The sequence below is a fragment of the Oncorhynchus tshawytscha genome, linkage group LG30 (assembly GCF_018296145.1).
Source record: "Oncorhynchus tshawytscha isolate Ot180627B linkage group LG30, Otsh_v2.0, whole genome shotgun sequence".
NCBI classification, from domain to species: domain Eukaryota; kingdom Metazoa; phylum Chordata; class Actinopteri; order Salmoniformes; family Salmonidae; genus Oncorhynchus; species Oncorhynchus tshawytscha.
The window spans coordinates 20,159,650-20,176,002 of record NC_056458.1 but is presented as its reverse complement, the minus strand read 5'-3'; the positions used below and the strand labels follow the sequence as shown (position 1 = coordinate 20,176,002).

The 16,353-nt window shown below is 42.9% G+C and overlaps 1 protein-coding gene across 2 annotated transcripts in view; it reads left to right on the top strand.

Moving 5' to 3' along the window:
- LOC112233378 (UV radiation resistance-associated gene protein) overlaps positions 1–16,353 on the top strand; it is a 140,007-nt gene that overhangs the window by 115,411 nt on the left and 8,243 nt on the right. For both annotated transcript variants that reach the window (XM_024400962.2, XM_024400963.2), the window contains one exon: positions 8,177–8,268. In XM_024400962.2, coding sequence (XP_024256730.1) covers positions 8,177–8,268 — 92 coding nt within the window. The remainder of the gene's footprint in view (positions 1–8,176; positions 8,269–16,353) is intronic.

The following is a 16,353-nucleotide window of genomic DNA, read 5'->3' as shown; positions in this document are numbered from 1 at the left end:
CTATAGGAATTAGAGGACTATTTCCCTCTATACCATTTGTATTTCATTAACCTTTGACTATTGGATGTTCTTATAGGCACTTTAGTATTGCCAGTGTAACAGTATAGCTTCCGTCCCTCTCCTCGCTCCTCCCTGTGTTCGAACCATCAACACAACAACAGCCACCATCGAAGCAGCGTTACCCATGCAGAGCAAGGGGAACAACTACTAGAAGGCTCAGAGTGAGTGACGTTTGAAACGCTATTAGTGTGCGCTAACTAGCTAGCCATTTCACTTCGGTTACACCAGCCTCATCTCGGGAGTTGATAGGCTTGAAGTCATGAGGCACAACGAAGAGCTGCTGGCAAAACGCATGAAAGTGCTGTTTGAATGAATGTTTACGCGCCTGCTTCCGTCTACCACCGCTCACTCAGATACTTAGATACTTGTATGCTTGTATGCTCAGTCAGATTATATGCAACGCAGGACACGCTAGATAATATCTAGTAATATCACCAACCATGTGTTGTTAACTAGTGATTATGATTGATTGTTTTTTATAAGGTAAGTTTAATGCTAGCTACCAATTTACCTTGGCTTACTGCATTCGCCTAACAGTCTCCTTGTGGAGGGCAACTAGAGAGAGGCAGGTCGTTATTGCTGTTATTACTATTTAACTGTAAGGTTGCAAGATTGGATCCCCCGAGCTGACAAGGTACAAGGCAGTTAACCCACCGTTCCTAGGCCGTCGTAAAAAATAAGAATTTGTTCTTAACTTACTTGCCTAGTTAAATAAAGGTATAAAAAAATAAAATACAAATTAAATCGGCAAATCGCCGCCCAAAAATACCAATTTCCGATTGTTCCGAAAACTTGAAATCGGCCCTAATTAATCGGCCATTCCGATTAATCGGTCGACCTCTAGTAGACAGAGCAGGTGTTTGGTCGTTGCAGCCCTGTTCCACCCATTTATGTTAATTCATTAATATTGTGTATGCAGATACAACTGCTGTATTTATGTAAATGAGACACATTTTATTTTAACAGAATCTTTTTTAAAATACAGCCTACAATAAGAAAATGTATGAGTACATTAAAAAAAAAATAGACAATAAATACATGCCTGAATTCACACACAAATCCCTGTACTCCATTCATAATTTGTCCGTGCCAGTAAACATTTTGTGCTATAATTCTGTCAATATCTGATGAATTAAAAAATACATTTTTAAAAGTTGAGTATCTTCATCCATCTTCCAGCTGTTGCATTTATTAGAATCGTTTTTATAACCTTTTCAACAATTTCCGTTGCTAATGAGATGGTTGAGCCTCTATAACCTTGTGACGTGAAAATAACCCTCCTGATGAACCACATTACAGGTTTCCTGTAGTGAGTCTGCTCCCCATCACTGGTGGACGTCTAGGCACACCACTTGTCAGGTGATTCTAATAACCGCTTGAACTGTTGTGACTGCTGTGCGGACAAACGGCGTGTCAAATGATCTCATGGTGAAAAGGAGCACTCCATTATGAAGGCCGGCCCGACGGCTCTGGTAAGGAAGGTCGCCAGCAATTAACCTCAGAACTGGAAGAGGCCCCCGCCAAGGCATTCTCAGATTTGAGGACGATTGGCTGTGACAAAATCAACGTAAACAGTAAGACATGGCATACGCCTGGATGTTGACATCGCTGCGGCAGAGCCTGAGTTGAAAACAAACAGCGCCTCACAAAGTGATGGGTAACATGTAAACCAGCGGGTTGGGATGCTTTATTCAGCTGAAGTGCAATTTGTTGGGCCCGGTTGGATTGAAGTAGCTGAGCTGTACACAGACACTACATTCCTCTGGCTCTTAGGCCCTACTGTGGTGGATGGGACTGGGAGGTGTCTTTGACTCTTCTAGTCGTGGTTAGAGGTCCATTCACACATCATGCCCAGCCCACAGGCGGTATCAAAACACTAAGACAGTTTCCTGTGTTGTACCAGTGCTCTATACAGGAGTCTGTGAAGTGGCTAAATGCAGGTGTCTGAATGACAGGGAGGGGACAGACTCAAAGGTCTGTGTGAGGAGCTGTGCTGGATCTGTTTGTCAGGCCCCCAGCTAGCATCACGTCATGTGAAATAACCCTCCCCCTATGGGTGCGGCCAGCCGAAAATGTGAAATGACAGGCTGACCTAGAGTCAGAATTTTGGACACACCTACTCATTCTAGGGTTTTTCTTTATTTTTTCTATTTTATATATTGTAGAATGATAGTGAAGACATCAAAACTATGAAATAACACATATGGATTCATGTAGTAACCAAAAAAGTGTTAAACAAATCAAAATATAGTTGAGATTCTTCAAAGTAGCCACCCTTTGCCTTGATGACAAATTTGCACACTCTTGGCATTCAATCAACCAGCTTCATGAGGTAGTCACTTGGAATGCATTTAAATTAACAGGTGTGCCTTGTTAATTTGTGGAATTTCTTTCATTCTTAATGCGTTTGAGCCAATCAGTTGTGTTGTGACAAGTAGGGGTGGTATACAGAATATAGCCCTATTTGGTTAAATACCAAGTCTATATTATGGCAAAAACAGCTCAAATAAGCAAAGAGAAACAACAGTCCATCATTACTTTAAGACATGAAGGTCAGTCAGCGTTATGATGACAGGCAGGGGACAGACAGAACCATGATGAAACTGGTTCTCATGAGGACCGCCACAGGAAAGGAAGACCCAGAGTTTCCTCTGCTGCTGAGGATAAGTTTGTTCGAGTTACCAGCCTCAGAAATGGCAGCCCAAGTAAATGCTTCAGAGTTTTAAAAAACTAGACACATCTCAACATCAACTGTTCAGAGGAGACTGTGTGAATCAGGCCTTCATGGTTGAATTGCTGCAAAGAAACCACTACGAAAGGACACCAATAATAAGAAGCGACTTGCTTGGGAGAAGAACCAAGAGCAATGGACATTTGACCAGTGGAAATCTGTCCTTTGGCGTGATGAGTCCAAATTTGAGATTTTTGGTTCCAACCGATGTGCCTTTGTGAGACGCAGAGTAGGTGAACAGATGATTTCTGCATGTGTGGTTCCCACCGTGAAGCATGAAGGAGGATGTGTGGGGGTGCTTTACTGGTGGCACTGTCAGTGATTTATTTAGAATTCAAGGCACACTTAACCAGCATGGCTACCACAGCATTCTGCAGCGATTTGCCTTCCCATCTGGTTTGCGCTTAGTGGGACTATCATTTGTTTTTCAACAGGACAATGATCCAAAACACCTCCAGGCTGTGTAAGGGATATTTGACCAAGGAGAGTGATGGCGTGCTGCATCAGATGACCTGGCCTCTACAATCACCCAACCTCAACCCAACTGAGATGATTTGGGATGAGTTGAACAGCAGAGTGAAGGAAAAGCAGCCAACAAGTGCATATTTGGAAACTCTTTCAAAACAGTTGGAAAAGCATTCCTCATGAAGCTGGTTGAGAGAATGCCAAGAGTGTGCAAAGCTGTCATCGAGACAAAGGGTGCCTACTTTGAAGAATCTCACATTTTAAAATATATTTTGATTTGTTTAACACTTTTTTGGGTTACTACATGTCCATATGTGTTGCTTCATATGTTTGATGTCTTCACTATTATTCTACAATGTAGAAAATAGTACAAATAAAGAAAAACTCTTGAATGAATAGGTGTGTCCAAACTTTTGACTGGTACTGTATGTTGTACTCAGCTATTTGTATGACTTAGAAATATGCTAATTAGTTGTTGAGCTGGAAATGTTCATGTTTACGATAATATTTATTTACATTTTTATTCAGTCAACCCTCTCATTTAATCCAAAATGAAACACGCCATGTGATTTGAGTATCATAGGAGAACAAATCAGAGTTTATTTCTCGCCTTGTCAGTTTCCTAAACAAATGGTCTATTTAACAAGCCAGACCCTCCCTCGCTCCCTCTGAGCAGTTTGTTTCTCTCTGTGTTCAAGCCTGTGCTGTTGCTTTTAATTGAAAGCGACATCCCGCTTCATGTCAGGCAAAGCTGTCTCACATTTCTCTCTTTCACACTCACAGCTTCCCTGTTATGCTTTCCCAACTCTCTTTATGTGGCCAGAACATTGAATGTTTTTCTATTTGTCCCTCAGTAGAGGGTGAAAAGAAGGAGGAGGGGGAAAGGGCAGTTGTTTGCTTTGACAGCAGTGAAGGGCCAGGACGTAATCCTTCCCCCTCCAAGTCCAGAGCCAAGAGCCATCCACGCACACACACACAGGCACACACATATGATTCGGTGCTCTGAGGAATATCTTAATGTAAATGAACAGCAGGGAAACCAGTCCATGGCAAGCACACGCCTCCTCAACAGACAGCCTGAGTCCTACACACCTCAGTCCAGACTCCAGAGACAGCAAAGCACATTGCAACTAGCCTACCACACATGGTCTTAAGGACGTGGCACAGATGACATTTATATGGTTTAGGTAGACGCCATGACACGGAGGCAGGCCATATCAGGGATGGTGCCAACCAGACACTTGTTGGTCAAGTGTTGTGTGTAGTGCCCATTGGCAGAGAGTTGGCACAGACCTGTGTGAGCATGATGGAACTTGTAGAGAGAAGTGCTGCTGGAAGGGCTTCTCCCTATCTTGTATTTTTCCTGGAGGCTTCAGCAGTAAGACACTTTTGTCCAGGTTCCAGGAGAGTCATCTCTCAGTCCTCTGAGCATTCACACACTCAGGATCCTCTCCTCTTTATCCCCCTAACAATTACCCCAACAATAGTGTGCGCGGGACAATCCAGTGATGTCACCCCTCACTCTGTCTTTGCCCCTATCCCATTTCTGTGCTGCACCCTTGGCAGGGTTTCAAACACAGCCTGGGGGGAAATGATAGCAGTCTCACGTACATGCATTCATGCTCACACACACAATAGCATGTCAGAAAGCTCACATCACGCGCACCTCTGAGCCGAGTCCCATTCAGTCACTAACAAAGAGTGAGGATTAAAAATGTGTTTTGCTGAGCCTTGTAGCTTGGCCATGAGTTTGTTGTCCTTGACTCAGTAATATGGCTGATCAAAATAAGTTTACCTACGCTCGAAACATAACATTTACTCTATGCTTATATCTCATCAGTATCTTCAGTGTAAGCTGTTGTTGTTTTATTTCATTTTCCTATTCAGAGGGAGAGAGAACATTCAAGGCCCCCTGCCAAACGTAGCTGGATTCTTTCTGAGTTTTAAAACAGGAAATATTGATCTTGGCCGACCATTTCAAAACCGATTCCTTTTGGTCTGCGTTGTGGACAGCGCTACACCGTCATTTGGTCAGACCCAAAGTTTTACTTAAAACCATGAATGGATCCCAGTGTTGTTGTAGTATCACCAACAGGGGTTTGGAGCTAGATACTGTACGCCCCTCTCCCTGCCTTGTTCAATCTGTGCTGCTCTTGGTCAAACACAAAACCTACCACAGAGAAGGGGAGGTCTGTGCAGATACCATAGATAACGCTGGTTCCATGGGTCCCCCAGAGGGGAGAGAGGGGTATACCGAGCCAAAGATACACATGGGCATGAGCATTTGTGAATATGTCCTGTATACGTGCTGACACACACATGCATACACACACACACACACACACCCTGCTGTACTGTGTGCTCTGGCAGTGGCAGCAGGGACCCATGTGTTAATGCTTATGCCACTCCTCATGCCATTAGTCAAGCTTTACTAGAGCCACCATACAGCATTACAGTCCTGACAGAATATTACAGCCCAGGCCACAAAAAACAGACTTCAATGAATGTGTTGACATGACTGCTGATCCCAGAAAACCATTATTTTCCACTAACTATAAACACAAACTGGGAAATGTGACCTTTGGCCCCCGGGGCTCCAACATTTACTTCTCTGTAATTCCTCTGTTATCGTTGTACTTCTCCCCAGCGTTATCATATATATATATATATATATATATATATATATATATATATATATATATATATATATATATATATATATATATATATATATATATATATTATATATATATATATGGTCTATGGTGTGTGTGTATATGGTGTGTTGTGTATATAGTCTATGGTGTATGGTTGGTTTGCAGTGGTATGTAATGGGTGAGTGTTGGACTGGTGGGAGCAATACACTGGTACTGTGTCTGGCCTAATTAGAATCACATGTGCTTCATCAATCACTGTAGTGTAAGGCGTGGAGCGAGGGAGAGCGGGATGGATCCAGGTTATGGCGGTGTGTAGAGAAGAATGGGGGTTGCAGTATAATGTAAAGAAAACCGATGTAGACTGACCGGTGAGTGTCTGTGACACAGGGCCTAGTGAGTTATATGACTGACATGGAGCATGTTGCTGCTCTGCTGTTGGGGAGGGATACGAGATTGTTTATTTAACCTGAGGACAGCAGGGGTGGCTAGGACTACTCTCCCTCCCTGACTGCCTTGGTGTGGTGCTGTCTTGTGTCATATACTGTATATAGTGATGTCATTACACCTGCAAATTGAACAACCTGTCCACTCTGACTTTGGCTCACGTCCCTGTGAGTGTTGATTTTGACGGATGAATAGAGGACTGGCGAGAGGGAGGTTAGAGGACTGGCGAGAGGGAGGTTAGAGGACTGGCGAGAGGGAGGTTAGAGGACTGGCGAGAGGGAGGTTAGAGGACTGGCGAGAGGGAGGTTAGAGGACTGGCGAGAGGGAGGTTAGAGGACTGGCGAGAGGGAGGTTAGAGGACTGGCGAGAGGGAGGTTAGAGGACTGGCGAGAGGGAGGTTAGAGGACTGGCGAGAGGGAGGTTAGAGGACTGGCGAGAGGGAGGTTAGAGGACTGGCGAGAGGGAGGTTAGAGGACTGGCGAGAGGGAGGTTAGAGGACTGGCGAGAGGGAGGTTAGAGGACTGGCGAGAGGGAGGTTAGAGGACTGGCGAGAGGGGAGGTTAGAGGACTGGCGAGAGGGAGGTTAGAGGACTGGCGAGAGGGGGAGGTTAGAGGACTGGCGAGAGGGGGAGGTTAGAGGACTGGCGAGAGGGGGAGGTTAGAGGACTGGCGAGAGGGGGGAGGTTAGAGGACTGGCGAGAGGGGGAGGTTAGAGGACTGACGAGAGGGGGAGGTTAGAGGACTGGAGAGAGGGAGAGGTTGCTCTCTGTGGTTTTACCCCATCTCTTCCAGATGTTCGTCATTCTGCCTTCTCACCGCCCACGTTTCATCTGCCTCTCCACAGACCTTTCCACATTAGCACAGACGTCTGTTAGCATGGAAGGATGATAACCATTATGTAAAGAATAGTCCAAAGGGAGAAGTTAGCATGCTTCAGAATGCTTCAGTCTCCCTGTAGGGTTATAATTATCTGCCTTGTCCAGAGACATCAAAAACTAGAGAAACATGGGAATGGATGAATAAAAGCGATATGCTTGTTTATGGTACGGTTCAGTATGATATGCTTGGTTATGGTATGGTTCAGTATGGTATGGTTCAGTATGATATGGTTCAGTATGATATGCTTGGTTATGATATGGTTCAGTATGATATGCTTGTTTATGGTATGGTTCAGTATGATATGCTTGGTTATGGTATGGTTCAGTATGATATGGTTCCGCATGATATGCTTGGTTATGATATGGTTCAGTATGATATGCTTGTTTATGGTATGGTTCAGTATGATATGCTTGGTTATGGTATGGTTCAGTATGATATGGTTCAGTATGATATGCTTGGTTATGGTATGGTTCAGTATGATATGGTTCAGTATGATATGCTTGGTTATGATATGGTTCAGTATGATATGCTTGTTTATGGTATGGTTCAGTATGATATGCTTGGTTATGGTATGGTTCAGTATGATATGGTTCAGTATGATATGCTTGGTTATGGTATGGTTCAGTATGATATTGTTCAGTATGATATGCTTGGTTATGGTATGGTTCAGTATGATATGGTTCAGTATGATATGCTTGGTTATGGTATGGTTCAGTATGATATGCTTGGTTATGGTAGGGTTCAGTATGATATTGTTCAGTATGATATGCTTGGTTATGGTATGGTTCAGTATGATATGGTTCAGTATGATATGCTTGGTTATGGTATGGTTCAGTATGATATTGTTCAGTATGATATGCTTGGTTATGGTATGGTTCAGTATGATATGGTAAAGAATGCTCTGTTCGCTACTAATGTATGCTTTATTTTTCCTTCCCAGCTGAGATACCAGCATGGCCTGTCCACTCCAGACCTCCGTCAGACCCTGCCCAACCTCAAGAACTTCCTGGAGCACGGCCTTCTAGTCCGATGGTAAGTACTTGTATAAGTGCACTCTCATTCTCTCACTGTCTTACTAGGCCACCCCACATAGCACTCTTGCTCTCACTATCTCTTACTTTACATATTTTTTCACTTCAGATGGTTTCAGTTGAAAATATTGGTGAATACAGCAGTGTATGTTTCTTAGGGGTTCTTCAAAACCAGCCTAAGAAGTTCAGAGTTAAACTCCACATGCGTTTGAACTTACTGTGTTTGTGTGCAGCTATTTCATGGGGTCTGATGGACGTCAGACATTCATTCAGATCTGCCGAGCCTCAGGCCGCAGACATTGAATGACGCCACCATAGAACCTGAGAATCAGTCCATAATAGAGACTTTCTCAGACTACAGCCGCCAGTTCAACCATCACAGAACATTGACTTGAATGGGAATACCTGTTCTAGTAATTCTAATTCTATGACTCCAACCATCCAGCACACAGCCCTATAAAAGGGGAAATGATCTTCTTTGATCTGCTCTGCTCTCCCAGGGTCAGCAAAAGGGGAAAATGTGTTTTACAACCTTAATTGAATAACCTTTTGTTTTGAAAGGAAAGAGGCCATTTTAAAGCAAAGCAATTGAATCCTCCATATCCTCCTAATGGGAAGTGGAAGCCCTTAATAACCCTTTACACTCATGGGAATTGTCCTATATGGATAGGGCTAAATTGAACTGTTTGTAACAGAAGAAATATGAAAAGCAGATGCATAACCATGGTAGCAATTGCAAGGGAACAGTTTGGAGATTATGGGAAAGTTATTAATCCAAAGGTGAGGACACAACAGTTCACCTGACACAAGACTGAATCCAAACATTACACTGTTGATTTAATGTGCATTTTACATTTACTGAACTTTTTGCTACATTTGTTGATAACGAAATCTGACAATACTCTGGATACATTCAGTAGCATGATAAGAATATTCCTGGGAAAATGTGGGTAGGTGAAACAAAAGACAAACATTTCTTACAAGGGTTTGAGTGAGAGGACTAACTGGTGTCTCCAAGTGGCCACACACCTCTACAAAGTGTCTTCTACTATAAGGGGCTTTTTTTATGCTCTCCTAGTTATGCTGTTGAGGAGCTAGAGCAAGCACACACAACCCTGCACCCTCGCCATCACACAATTGGGGTTTCTATTTTAACAAACCTAACGCAATGGTAAATCTAAGGGCTCTATTTTAACAAACCTAACACAATGGTAAATCTAAGGGCTCTATTTTAACAAACCTAACACAATGGTAAATCTAAGGGCTCTATTTTAACAACCTAACAGAATGGTAAATCTAAGGGCTCTATTTTAACAACCTAACAGAATGGTAAATCTAAGCTGTTGGGAGGGAGGGAGGGAGCTCTATTTTAACAACCTAACACAATGGTAAATCTAAGGGCTCTATTTTAACAACCTAACACAATGGTAAATCTAAGCGCTCTATTTTAACAACCTAACACAATGGTAAATCTAAGCGCTCTATTTTAACAACCTAACACAATGGTAAATCTAAGGGCTCTATTTTAACAACCTAACACAATGGTAAATCTAAGGGCTCTATTTTAACAACCTAACACAATGGTAAATCTAAGGGCTCTATTTTAACAACCTAACACAATGGTAAATCTAAGGGCTCTATTTTAACAACCTAACACAATGGTAAATCTAAGGGCTCTATTTTAACAACCTAACACAATGGTAAATCTAAGGGCTCTATTTTAACAACCTAACACAATGGTAAATCTAAGGGCTCTATTTTAACAACCTAACACAATGGTAAATCTAAGGGCTCTATTTTAACAACCTAACACAATGGTAAATCTAAGGGCTCTATTTTAACAACCTAACACAATGGTAAATCTAAGGGCTCTATTTTAACAACCTAACAGAATGGTAAATCTAAGGGCTCTATTTTAACAACCTAACACAATGGTAAATCTAAGGGCTCTATTTTAACAACCTAACACAATGGTAAATCTAAGGGCTCTATTTTAACAACCTAACACAATGGTAAATCTAAGGGCTCTATTTTAACAACCTAACACAATGGTAAATCTAAGGGCTCTATTTTAACAACCTAACAGAATGGTAAATCTAAGGGCTCTATTTTAACAACCTAACACAATGGTAAATCTAAGGGCTCTATTTTAACAACCTAACACAATGGTAAATCTAAGGGCTCTATTTTAACAACCTAACACAATGGTAAATCTAAGGGCTCTATTTTAACAACCTAACACAATGGTAAATCTAAGGGCTCTATTTTAACAACCTAACACAATGGTAAATCTAAGGGCTCTATTTTAACAACCTAACACAATGGTAAATCTAAGGGCTCTGTTTTAACAACCTAACAGAATGGTAAATCTAAGGGCTCTATTTTAACAACCTAACACAATGGTAAATCTAAGGGCTCTATTTTAACAACCTAACACAATGGTAAATCTAAGGGCTCTATCCTCTTGCTCCTACCCTCCTACTTTTTTCGAACATTCTGTTAAAAATCGCGCAACATTTCAGCGCCCTGCTACTCAGGCCAGGAATATAGTATATGCATATGATTAGTATGTGTGGATAGAAAACACTCTGACGTTTCTAAAACTGGTTAAATCACGGCTGTGACTATAACAGAGCGTCTGTTTCATCGAAAAGCGCAGGAAAATCTGATCACTGAAATTGGAAAAAAATATCCATGCGCCACTTCCAGGAATTGTTAAAGATGAACCGGATTAAATGAGGCCGAGGTTGCAGTACCTACAGCTTCCACAGGATGTCTAGAGTCTTCTCATTTGCTTCGGATTTCATTCTTGGTCGAACCGACCCAAGGGAACCGATTCCCTCCGGCCTCCAACAGGATGTTTTGGTTGAGATTTCTCCTGACATTTTTTCCAGACGGCCACCTATAGAATTTACATCGCCTCCTGATGAATTTTATCGCTTATTAACGTGTACTAATACCTAAAGTTGCATTACAAAAGTATTTTGATGTGTTTTGTGAAAGTTTATCGTCGACTTTTTTACTTTTAAAAAATGACGTTACGTTATGAAACGCTATTTTTTCCGTTTATCACACAGTCTTCATAGATCGATATCTAGGCTATATATGGACCGATTTAATCGAAAAAAAGACCCAATAGTGATTATGGGACATCAAGGAGTGCCAACAAAGAAGATGGTCAAAGGTAATGAATGTTTTATATTTTATTGTGCGGTTTGTGTAGCGCCGACTATGCTAATTATTTTGTTTACATCCCCTGCGGGTCTTTTGGGGTGTTACATGCTATCAGATAATAGCTTCTCATGCTTTCGCCGAAAAGCATTTAAAAAATCTGACTTGTTGCCTGGATTCACAACGAGTGTAGCTTGAATTCAATACCCTGCATGTGTATTTTAATGAACGTTTGCGTTTTAACTAATACTATTAGCGTTTAGCGTAGCGCATTTGCATTTCCAGAGCTCTAGATGGGACGCCTGCGTGTCAGGTAGGAGCAAGAGGTTTTAACAACCTAACACAATGGTAAATCTAAGGGCTCTATTTTAACAACCTAACACAATGGTAAATCTAAGCGCTCTATTTTAACAACCTAACACAATGGTAAATCTAAGGGCTCTATTTTAACAAACCTAACACAATGGTAAATCTAAGGGCTCTATTTTAACAACCTAACAGAATGGTAAATCTAAGGGCTCTATTTTAACAAACCTAACACAATGGTAAATCTAAGCGCTCTATTTTAACAACCTAACAGAATGGTAAATCTAAGGGCTCTATTTTAACAACCTAACACAATGGTAAATCTAAGGGCTCTATTTTAACAACCTAACACAATGGTAAATCTAAGCGCTCTATTTTAACAACCTAACACAATGGTAAATCTAAGGGCTCTATTTTAACAACCTAACACAATGGTAAATCTAAGGGCTCTATTTTAACAACCTAACACAATGGTAAATCTAAGCGCTCTATTTTAACAACCTAACACAATGGTAAATCTAAGCGCAGGCGGTAGCGCTATAGGTTCAGGCATCTGTCAGAAATATTTGAACTATTTTCACTATCACAATTATCAGTGCACTTTGCTGGCGTTGGTGCGAAAGGGCTGGGTTTTGATGAAACAAATAGTTGTGGATATATCGAGGCTTGGCCCCTCACTGGTCAATCAGAATGTAGGCCTATCTTTGCTAAATACGTTAACTTGAATCCATGTGCAGTCCATGTTTGTTCTAAGTAAATGTCATGGCTTCAATAGCATTCATACTTATATTGGGCCTAGGCCTACCTGAAATTCCAAATCAAATCAAATTATATTGGACACATACACATATTTAGCAGATGTTATTGTGGGTGTAGTGAAATGCTTGTGTTTCTAGCTCCAACAGTGCAGTAGTATCTAACAATACACACATCTAAAAGTAAAATAATGGAATTAAGAAATATATAAATATTAGATTGAGCAATGTCGGAGGGGCTTTGACTAAACTACAGTAGGATAGAATACAGTATAACATATGAGATGAGTAAAGCAGAATGTAAACATTATTTAAACATTATTAAAGTGGCCAGTGATTCCAAGTCTATGTATATTGGGCAGCAGCCTCTAAGGTGCAGGGTTACGTAACCGGGTGGAAGCCGGAGAGTGATGGCTATTTAACAGTCTGATGGCCTCGTTCATAGATGACCAGCAGGGTCAAATAATAATAATCACAGTGGTTGTAGAGGGTGCAACAGGTCAGCACCTCAGGAGTAAATGTCAGTTGGCTTTTCATAGCCGATCATTCAGAGTCAGCAGGTGCGGTAGAGAGAGAGAGAGTCGAAACAGCACGTCCGGTGAACAGGTAAGGGTTCCATAGCCGCAGGCAGGACAGTGGACTGGGGACAGCAAGGAGTCATCAGGCCAGGTAGTCCTGAGGCATGGTCTGTGGTCAGGGAGGGAGGTAGAAAGGGAGGGAGGGGAGGGAGTGAGACCCTAGCCCCCCTGTCCGGCGGCTGAGACAGGAGGTCGGGAGCCACTGTGTCCCTGTCCGACGATACCCCCCCCCCGGACAGGGCCAACCAGGCAGGATATAACCCAACCCACTTTGCCAAAGCACAGGCCCCACACCACTAGAGGGATATCTAACAACTTACTCCCCTGAGACAAGGCTGAGTAGAGCCCACAAAGATCTCCCCCACGGCACGAACCCGAGGGGGGCGCCAACCCGGACAGGAAGTTTACGTCTGTGACGCACCCCTCCTAGGGACGGCATGGAAGAGCACCAGTAAGCCAGTGACTCAGCCTCCGTAATAGGGTTAGAGGCAGAGAATCCCAGTGGAGAGAGGGGAACCGGCAGGCAGAGACAGCAAGGGCGGTTTGGGTCAGACTTCACTCAATCATATGACCTACTGTAGAGATGTTGTTTCCGCAATTAAAACGGTCCGTTATAAATCGTAATCTGGGTCAGGTGGGCATCATTTGAAAGTTATAAAATACAATATTACAGTGTTAGGCTTTCACAATGCAGTTCAGGGAAACAGATCATCATTTTGGTGCGCATAGAAAGGAGTCATAATTGAATTCAGGTGCTTGTGCAGCAGCAAATTTCCTTCACAATAAACAAACAAAGGCTCATTCTGTTCAGAACAACCCAGGGTATAACGCCATGTCCTCTTATAACTGTACATCAAACAGAGTGATCATAAACATTGACAGTGTATATTACATGAGTTTTATGATTTGGGATGTGAAGTGCACATTTTGTATGACATCAAAGTTGTATTTATTATAATCCTCAAGGTCTTTCAAAATACATTGAGTCCTCTTAATCGAAACCCATTCAGAGCTGCGAAGCGCAGACCCTGAGCTCTGACCGGCTGTCAGTCAAAACCCATTCAGAGCTGTGAAGCGCAGACCCTGAGCTCTGACCGGCTGTCAGTCAAAACCCATTCAGAGCTGTGAAGCGCAGACCCTGAGCTCTGACCGGCTGTCAGTCAAAACCCATTCAGAGCTGTGAAGCGCAGACCCTGAGCTCTGACATCATGTACATCATTTTACTGTTCACCCTAAACAAATGTAGGCGTTTATCGGTGCCCAAATCTGGTATGAGTGTAAAGGGTTAAGATAGAGGAAGATATATGAAAATGGCTGACCTGGCGGTGTGTCGTGAGGCTTGGGAGTGGAGTTTGGGGATTCCATGACTCCTTTCCTCTGGGTTCTGGGGCCCCACTCCACTGCCAGACAATGAGGCTGCAAATCAAATCAGATTTTATTTGTAACATGCACCGACACAGGTGTTACCTTACCATGAAATGTTAACTTACAAGCCCTTTAACCAGCAATGCAGTTGTAGAAGTAGAGTTAATAAAATATTTACTAAAGTAAAAAAAAAAAAAAAATGGAATCAATCAAAAAGTAACACAATAATTGTACACAGGGGAACTAGGGTTCCACTGTGTTGACTCAGGTGTCCCTTTCTGAGGACCGTAAAAGTTCTGTTTCTGTCTCCGGAGCTGGCCATGTACACACACACACACACACAGGCGCACATACACACAGGCGCTTACGCAACATGCACCAATGTGCACACATACACTACATGACCAAAAGTATGTGGACACCTGCTCGTCGAACATCTCATTCTGAAATCATGGCCGTTAATATGGAGTTGGTCCCCCCTTTGCTGCTGTAACAGCCTCCCCTCTTCTGGGAAGGTTTTCCACTAGATGTTGGAACATTGCTGCGGGGACTTGCTTCCATTTACTCACAAGCATTAGTGAGGTCGTGCGATTAGGCCTGGCTCGCAGTCGGCGTTCCAATTCATCCCAAAGGTGTTCGATGGGGTTGAGGTCAGGGCTCTGCAGGCTGGTCAAGTTCTTCCACACAGATCTTGACAAACCATTTCTGTATGGACCTCGCTTTATGCGTGGGCCTTCCCCAAACTGTTGCCACAAAGTTGGAAGCACAGAAACAGCCCCAGAACATTATTCATCCTCCACCAAACTTTACGATTGCCACTATGCATTGGGGTAGGTAGCATTCTCCTGGCATCCGCCAAACCCAGATTAGTCCGTCGGACTGCCAAATCTCTCCAGAGAACGCGTTTCCACTGCTCCAGAGTCCAATGGTGGCGGGCTTGACATTATGCATGGTAATCTTAGGCTTGTGTGCGTCTGCTCGACCATGGATACCCATTTCATGAAGCTCCCGACAACAAGTTATTGTGCTGACATTTCTTCCAGAGGCAGTTTGGAACTCGGTGGTATACCACTTCGCGACTGAGCCGTTGTTTCTCCGAGACATTTCCACTTCACAGTAACAGCACTTACAGTTGACCAGGGCAGCTCTATCATGGCAGAAATTTGACGAACTGACTTGTTGGAATGGTGGCATCCTGTGACGGTGCCACCTTGAAAGTCACTGAGCTCTTCAGTAAGGCCATTCTACTGCCAAAGTTTGTCTATGGAGAATGCATGGCTGTGTACTCGATTTTATACACCTGTCAGCAAGGGGTGTGACTGAAAAAGCCGCATCCACTAATTTGAAGGGTCACAACCGTATCACTTCCAGTTCTCCCAGCCTTAAAAAGCCTCAATTTAGATACTATTTCCAGCGGAGGGGCCAAGGGAATGAAATATGGACGCATAAAAATGCTGTGTGGCAGCTGCAGGGAGTTAACCGGTATACTGAGAGGGAGAGGGGTTTGATATCCGTTCCCCTCTCCTCCCCTCTATACGGGGCGAGGACATGTCCAAGGGAACCGTTTCCATCCATGAACTGTAGAGATGTTTCCCCCTCTGTATATTGCTAATTCAACATGCACAATAAGCTGACTAGGAGGGATCCTCTCATGCATGGGTACATGGGATTTATCCAGGGGACTTTATTGGGAAATATATGGGTGTGTTTAGGGTTTGTACTTTACAGGAGACTGTGTGTCTTCTTTTTAATGTTTCTAAACAGATCCCTTCCTACTAAAACAGTTGCAAACAGAGTCTAGACTTCTGTCGATCTCAGTGCCACTGTAGACACAGGTGTATAGAAATGGAAGTGCTTGTGAAGGGCTTGTGAACCTTGCCCTCTAATGTTACAGAACCAAGCATGTGGATA